Source organism: Lotus japonicus, chromosome 5 (genome assembly GCF_012489685.1).
Source record: "Lotus japonicus ecotype B-129 chromosome 5, LjGifu_v1.2".
Lineage (NCBI taxonomy): Eukaryota > Viridiplantae > Streptophyta > Magnoliopsida > Fabales > Fabaceae > Lotus > Lotus japonicus.
Genome location: NC_080045.1, coordinates 1129996 through 1138443, shown reverse-complemented (window position 1 = coordinate 1138443; position 8448 = coordinate 1129996). Strand labels below are relative to the sequence as shown.

At 38.5% G+C, this 8448-nt stretch overlaps 1 protein-coding gene across 1 annotated transcript; it reads right to left on the bottom strand.

The window, feature by feature from the left end:
* Window positions 1-227: 227 nt before the first annotated feature.
* On the bottom strand, window positions 228-8120 carry LOC130716801 (uncharacterized). The gene is made up of 2 exons (XM_057566805.1): window positions 7923-8120; window positions 228-3715 (listed from the first exon to the last, which is right to left on the bottom strand). Exon 2 carries the CDS (start codon window positions 3600-3602, stop codon window positions 606-608), a length of 2997 nt encoding a protein of 998 aa, XP_057422788.1. The 5' UTR covers window positions 3603-3715; window positions 7923-8120; the 3' UTR covers window positions 228-605.
* Window positions 8121-8448: the final 328 nt, after the last annotated feature.

Genomic DNA, 8448 nt, shown 5'->3' with positions numbered 1-8448 from the left:
ATTCAGTTGCAATTAACAGACGTGTTATAACCTTATTCTTACTCTGGTCTGGAGTCAGGAACCATGGTTTCCAAATCATTTATACATGATATATAACTTGAAACAAATCATGTGTGGCTTGAATTCAAATATAGCTGGAGCACATACGCACATAGAAGTGATAGAACCCTTCAAGGCTTCAACAATAATCATAAGTTAACATTCATAATATACATGCCAAGGACAACTTGTATCGAGTTAGGTTGTACTTTATGTAAGCGGAAACGTTCTAAACAAAGATGCTCTCTTTACAGGTTATTACTCTGACAATGAAAACTTAGTAAAATCAACAAAATTTCTGGCCGTGTACTAAAAAGTACCACTGACAGTCAGACAGTAAGAAACATAACAGTATGCCTATACTCTCTTTGACTTGAAAGAGAAATTACAACTAAAATGTACGAAGCCTTCTGTGCTTGTACTGGCTTTCTATGAAACTGCAGGAAAGGAAAAACAAGAGAGAGAGAGAGAGAGAAAAAAAATCCTAATTCTCCACTTTGCCAATCAACCTCATGAATCATTTCAGGTAATATTATAATTTAGAGAGGTAAATACATAATTTAGAGCTACTTCCATGGAGGTTGCTGATGTTTGTAGCTAGGTGGATAGGTTTCCCAGCCACCGTCTGGTTCTTTTCTTTTCCCACTAACCACTGAAGAACTTGAGGATTGTGGAAAGCTCCTTACATGCTCCTCCATAGCTCTGCCCTGAGCAGGAAAGAAAAATGGCCTTCCAGCCAATGCATCTCTATTCCCACCATCAACCAAGAAGCCAGAGTTAAGATCAAAGTGGGGATGTGAAGATCCAACACCATTTAAACCAAGTTGTGTCCCGGTCATGCTCATAATAAATGGAGGCTGATTGTAAGATGAAAGGACGGTTGACCCCCCAACTTGAGGCACAGCTGGAGCTCCTCTTGAGTCCACCATGTATGGAATTGTGCCACCTGATCCATACATGGCTGAAGAAAAAGACAAGGGGGGCGGGGTTGAGGTCAGTTGATTATATCCAAAAACAGTTGAATGATTGTCGGATACCACGGGGCCCAGCCCTAAAAACTGACTTGATCCTGACATTGTAAGATCAATTGCAGGCTCAATAGCCTTGCCATTTGGTAAAGACCAATTCTGAGGAACATACTCTCTTCTAGCCACTTCCACCTTGGCACCCAAAATAGAGATCATGGGAGCTGATTTAGGATGTCCATATGCTTCAATATTTGGAGATGACTTAGCAGGCCCCTGGTCCACTAAATCAGTTTGAAAGAATGGTCTGTCATTCAAATCGATGTTTCGAACATAAGGCTGCATTGACGATGACGACGATGCAGGTGATGGGCTCCAATAGCCATTTCTTACAGGAAAGAGTTTCCCCTCCATCCTATGATTTGAAGGTTGGGTATCACCATCATCACCAACACTGTTTAAGTCCAATTCAAACCTTCCCGGTCTTTTAGGACTAAGTTCCTCTGATGATTGCCCAGAAGGAAGGTCTGGGAATTGACCAATTTGTTTTACTAATCCTTCTTCACCCTCAGCCACATTCAAATCAATATCAAGGCATACCTGCCTCTGTTTGGAAATATCAGTGCCCCCACCAACAGAAACGTTCTTCTCACTATCAGATTTTTTACGAGGTGATGCAGGACGAAAGGCACTAGTGGCAGCAGATCCTTTCCATCCTCCAAGTGTTCCCTCAAATTGTAAAGGGGCTGTTAGCAAGCCAGAAGTCTGTGCAGGCTTTGAAGCTGAGACAACAGATATTGGTGCGGTAGTCATACTATTTGCAGAAACATCTAGATCATCAGAACCAACTTCTTCATTGAGATCAAACGTACAGAGGCTTTTCTCTGAATAACCTCCTGGATCTCGAGCTGCTTCAGTAACCTGCGAGGACTCCAAGTCAGGGATGCATTCTGGCTCAGCCACAATATCATCTGAAACATTCCTAAGCCCCTCCTCTTCAGAGCATGCCTCAGCAGAGTTGCTTTGTCTGGATGATACCTCCTCAGGTTTGACTTCAGCAAGTTCATCCTTTTTACTGATAGAATCTGTGCTGCTAGATCGCCTGATCCTGCCTTCTGAGATTTTCTCTGAAGAAGAGCTGTGGATATCTCTCTGAACTTCCTGAGCAACTTGTCGCGCAAATTCTAAAGCATCAACAGTACCATATTCAAGTTCAATGTCAGAAATTTTGTCAACAAGAGGGCTCCTGGTAGCTTTCCACCTTTTAAAAGAATCAGAACCATTTGAAGTCTTGTCGTCTTGATTAGAAAATTGGCCCTTGCCTTCCTCCTTTACAGCACTGCCATGCTCTGTTTCGAGGATAGACATCTTAACCTCAGCCTTTTCCAACTTAATGCCACTGATTGACAAGTCCTGCAACGTATCAGAGCAACAGCCATCACTGTTTTCCGAAGATCTGGGCAGTTGTGGATTGCCAGAATTTATAGCGCTAGTATCACTCATACTATCAGGTGCGGGTGTTCTCATGCTGCCAGAAACAATTATTTTATGACAAACACCATCATCATTGCCTTCAACATGCTCTGAACCAGACTCAGGCTTTATTGGTGCTTCATTAGCACCAATAGAAACAGGAACAGTCTCAGGGTTTATTGGTGCTAAAGAAATATCAGGTGTCCCTAATTTTTCTGGAGGGCCATTGTCAGTTTGGTTTTGCTTCTCCTTTTTACATACATTATTTATCTGTAAATCATCTGGCTGTCCTTCGCAACTGCCTTGTTTTGGAACAGGTAGGTTACAGGTCCCAGATGATGTCATCTCGGCTTCACTCATGGGAGTGACTTGTTGATTAGAAGCTGAAACACTGGCAAGATGGTTTGATCTCTCTTTGGCATCTTCACAACCCAAAGATACGGAGGACTGGAGCGCATCATCAGAACTCTGTATCTGTACACTAGCAACCTTTTCTTGTAGCTGACTATCTGAGCTTCTCAATTGGGACTTCTCACCTCCAACAAGTTGTGCGGCTTTATCATCATCATTGTTAGCTTCTTTCACGGAAGACAGCTGGACTTCCTCCCAACCAATCTTATCATTCACATTGTTCATCTTACAAATATCTGTCTCATGAGATTCAGTATCTCCATTTCCACCTTCTTTCCAGTTGCTAAATAATACTCTTGCTCTATCCTGAACCTTAGAGCTCTGATGACCAAGAAGGTTACTTACAGTTACCCGAATTTCTGACGAAATTGACATCTCACAGTCTTGATACAGCTTTTCAACAGCTCGTAACATTGCAGTAATTGACTCTTCAAGTAAGCCTTCATGTTCATCAACAACAAAATTTTGAGCATCATTTAACCATCTATTGATGTACCAAACTCCATCTAAACGAATAAAAAGATCAAGACAATCTTTATTCTGTGTAGCAGCAATAGTGCTAGCGACGGCAGCCCACTGCCTTATTGCATCACCAGCATTCTTAACAACACAATCTTGCTCCTTTTTCATAACAGTGATCAACTCCTGTACTCGAGAAGAGGCTGTGAGCCCATCTTTCATCTCAGTCAAGGTAAAGAAATCCTCAAGAGTCATAATGTTTCAGATAACCTTTCTCAAAGAGGCAAGGCTCCCCTTTTTGCTTGAGAGAGCTTTTACCATTAAGAAACTTATCAGCATTTAAGGGAAGAAAACTTTCCAAACATGCGCTGCAAAATATAATAACAAAGTAAATATGCATGTTGGGTAACATTCTGAACAAACAGTTTAGTATTTCAAAAATATTTGAGAAAGTTCTCAACGATATATAAGAAATATCAGAGAACATGAAAATCATGTTCGAAGTTTAAAGCAAAAATAAAGTAAATATCATTGAGAAACGAGATGCACCTAAACCTTTAGTCTCAAATTCTCAATCTAACTTTTGCAACTGACCAACTAGAGATAGAATTCCTGACAATCTTAGACCACAATAAATAAATACACTATCACAGAATCACAACTCACACATCTACCAAAGGCCCTTAATTCAATAAAACTTCAAGATTCAAACTGAAGAATAGTTGCCACCAATGAGATAAGTAAAGAGCATTCTGATGACCAGATCAAACAAATTATTCCCTCCTGTTGAATATCTATTAAGATTTAGTTTATTATTAGTCTTATCTCATAGAGATATAGTTAAGATTTGTTTATCTATTTTAGATTAGTATCTATTTAAATAGAGATGATATCTATTTAAATAGAGATAGGATTAGATAGATTTAGTTTCTCTTTATCTCTTTGTTAGTCTATATATATTGTAGTCTTTAGTCAAGTATTAATCAATGAAATACAATAATTATTTATCAAATTCAAGTTGGTATCAGAGCGCAAGTTTCGATCCTACCGCTGTGAGGGGGCTCCTCCCCCGTGAGCCCCCTCATGGTGACTTTCCAAATCTTTCTGGATTTATTTTTCGTACTTTGCTTCCGCTTGTTAGTTCTAGCCGTTTTCTTACGGCCTCGTTTCTTTCTGATTATGGTCCCCTTTGTCTTGGAACCCTAGTAATGTTCAGCCACTATCAATGTCCTTCCACGCGCACTCTTCTTCTCAGCGAGTGAGTTACACTCGCGCCACCCTCCAAGCATCCTTTCGCCGTCGCAATTGCACAGACAAGGTCGTCTACCCCTCCTGGTGCTGTTTCAGGGGTCCTTTTGCCCAGATCCAGAGTATTGTTTGTTGTTCTTGGATGCCTACTTCAGATTTTTCTATTTATGTGCATGTGTGGACTTACTTTATCGTTATGTGGTGGTAAAGCTTCAGAAGAGGTTTTTGTTGGAGCTTTCCTTTCTATTTCATCAACAGCAGTGGTATTGAAGTTTTGATGGAAAAGAACACTACTAATGCCCTTCATCTTGTGATTCTCCTATGATTTCTTCGTCAATTTCCTTCTTTGCCAATTCATATACTGAATTTTCAGTATAGAAATCACAAAAAGATCATTACATTTGTGGCGATCAAAATCAGTTTTTCATAAATTAATGTGTTCACAGTGATGAAGTGTTCGACCAACATCATTACAATTCTGGTTCATGACAAGGTTGAGATTTCCTTGATGCAACAGTTTGAGCAATTTCAGATTTCGCAGATTCACTCTCTTTTTTCTGCTGTGTGAAAGGGCAAAGTCTTTACCTACTTGTTGGGAGTAAGCAGTGAAGGGCAATTTCAAGTCTCTACAATTTCTGATTACCGCATTGACATTGTGTTTGGCAGCAGTAGCTTTTCTCCGCAAGTTAATTATATTTGTTGCAAGCTATGCATATGACATATATGCTCTAGCTTGAGGGGAAGATCTGGAAATATCTTAATTATATTTGTTACAAGCTATGCATATGACATATATGCTCTAGCTTGAGGGGAAGTGTTGGATATTGCTAAATATCCTAATAAAGACCACAATCAACACCTTCGACAATCGTTACCCTTTGTTGCTGGTTTGGTGGAGGTTGTATTCAAGAAGTGTTTGGTTGGATCTAATTGTATTGCGCTGCTACACTATTGATAGTCTTTGAATGTTGCATGTGATTGCAAGAATTGAAATTCTTCTCCTTGGCAATTGGCAATGGTAATTCGTTTGTTTGGTGAAGGGTTGCATTGTTTAGATCTCCGGTGTAAAGGATTTTATTGTTTGGCTCTGTTTTGAGGTGTTGTGCCGCCACCGTGGTGATCGTCCGGTCCAACTCTTCTAGTTTGGTTCGTGAGTCTGCTGTGTTTACTCATCTGCGATGTTTCTCGCTGTTTGAGATCTTAGTTTGCGTCTCATGGTTCGAGATGCTCTTATTACAATGATCTTGGCTGACTTTATGCAATTTGGTTTGGTTTGGTTTTGGAGGTGACAGTGTCACCTTCGTTTGTTTTGTCTCGATTGTTTGGTTTTCTGGTTTTAGGGCTTCAGCTGCAGGTTGCGCTGACCCTGTTTGGTTTTCTGGTTTTAGGGCTTCAGCTGCGAGTTGCGTTGGCCCACTCTCTAATGTTTGAGAGTTGTCTGTGTCAAAGTTGACACCATTGTTTGTTTTAGAAGCCATCAATCGATCGACCTCAAGTATGTTTTATTTCTGTATGGTTGCTGTTGGGGTAAGCTATTGCTTCAGCCTTATTTTGTTTTCAGGCGTATTGTTGCTGGTTTTTCGCCCTTGTTTGCTGGCTCAGCTACCCTACGACACTCCAGAAGAATTGGTTTTTGTCTTGCATCAATTTCAGCCAGATCAAGTATGAGAAGTTGTCTTTTGCCTTCCCATGGATTTAGCAGAAGTTCGAAAGATTATTCAATTTCAAGTATGAGAAGTTGTCTCTTGCCGCCATGGATTTACTAAAAGTTTGAAAGGTTATTCAATTCAGAGATTTGCCAAGCCCGTCATTAATAAGGGATATCTATTAAGATAATTTTCTTCTTGGGTTCGATTTGTTACAAGCTTAAAGCTAAGTAAGCTTTAGCTTGAGAGGGAGTGTTGAATATCTATTAAGATTTAGTTTATTATTAGTCTTATCTCATAGAGATATAGTTAAGATTTGTTTATCTATTTTAGATTAGTATCTATTTAAATAGAGATGATATCTATTTAAATAGAGATAGGATTAGATAGATTTAGTTTCTCTTTATCTCTTTGTTAGTCTATATATATTGTAGTCTTTAGTCAAGTATTAATCAATGAAATACAATAATTATTTATCAAATTCAAGTCCTCCCAACAGCATGAACAAAATATAAAACAAATTCCCAGCTCTTGGGCTCAAATGCCTGTATGACCAATGCCTTTCTTTGTCCAGAAGCAATAGTAAATCTCTATGGAAGATATAACATCCAATAAAAAGCGAAATATCCAACACAAGCATCTTTGTTTCACATTTATAATTTTACTCCCAACCCGAGGTTCTTTCCATTTATCTTTATATGCCCATCTCATTATTTTATGAACGGGTTAGGACATACTAGTGGGAGTCATATTTTTTTGGAAGGCCCTATAGTTCAGTCCATGTAACATGTAAAGCCAAGTACATCATCTCCATTCAATGTGTAAAGTTCTTTTATGCACGAAGAGTAAACTACTCTTATAATGTGTGGAAGTTCAAGAAATTTGGCAAACAAGAAAATTATGGTCCATTTCATATTCCAACATAGTTTTGAATTCTCAAGGTAAACAATAATAACAACAGAATGAAATTAACTAAGGAAAGATATCTACAAACCTACATGGAGCTGCATATTTGAATCTAAACAGGAAAGACATGTTATTTTGCTCACTTAAATAATATTCTATACAAAAAATTATATTATTTCTGAACCAGTTGAAAGAGGAGAGGAGCAATTCACAGAATTTTTAAAACAGATTCAGCAAACCTATGAGCTATCACTTACAAACCACCTACATCAAACGACATTGGATAAGAATGATAGCTGATACAATAACTAAACCTAAATATGTCAACAATAAGATTAACAGTCACTTCAAGTGCAGGTGTGAAGTCACAAGAAAAAATAAATAGAAAAAGGATTAATCCCAATCACAAATTCACAATCAAGGAATCAATATTGCTTAATCATTGCAAGTTTACAACAGCCAATTCAGAACTAAAATCACAATCCCTAATTAAATTGAAAAATTGTGAGTATGAACAAATTCAGTCTGAAACAATATATCATATAATCTTATAATAAGAAGAAACCATAGGTATTGCAAAACCCTAAAATTCGACATTTAATTGAAGAAATGAATGAAGTGAACACACAAGTTATGATAATGAAAACACTAAGATACGATACGAGAAGCGGAAATCACGGACAAAAGATTAACTACGAGAAACGAAGTGAGAAAGAAACAAAGCAATAGATAGAGAGAGAGAGAGAGAGAGAGAGAGAGAGAGAGGGGGGTTTACGTTGTTGAATCAAATGGAAACCCTAGCAGCACTGGTTGAGCTTCGAGAAGGAGAAGCTTCCACTCTCTGAGATTCTATGCGAAGCGCTGAGTCCGAATTGGAGTTCGGAGCTGTGTCTTGTGAGAATGTTGAAAGGCGGAAGAGAATGAAATGAGAATGAGGAAACAACAACAACAACGTAATACTGCTTCGAAATATTTGGTGCTGATTTGGTTTCTAGTTTTTCTGATTCGTAGGTTGGGCACTGACACGTGCGATGCCACTACCTGTTTCCAAATATTTTAATGTCATGGGAGGGACCACGGTTTACAAGGGTGCCCATCAAGTCAAATTTCAATCCCACAATTGGATTGGGCTTCTCATTTAAACGGATATGTTTGTTGTCATAAATATAAAACCATATGGTTCATGAAGCAAATTTGAGAATGTGAAATTATTTTAATTTGAGCGGATTCTTGATTTATGTGAGGGATGAAACACATAAATATATAAATATATGAAGAAAATTAGTGAGCGTCTTGATTTT

Coding starts and splice junctions, on each gene's coding strand:
- LOC130716801 (XM_057566805.1), bottom strand. CDS start 3,602: ATGACTCTTGAGGATTTCTTTACCTTGACTGAGATGAAAGATGGGCTC.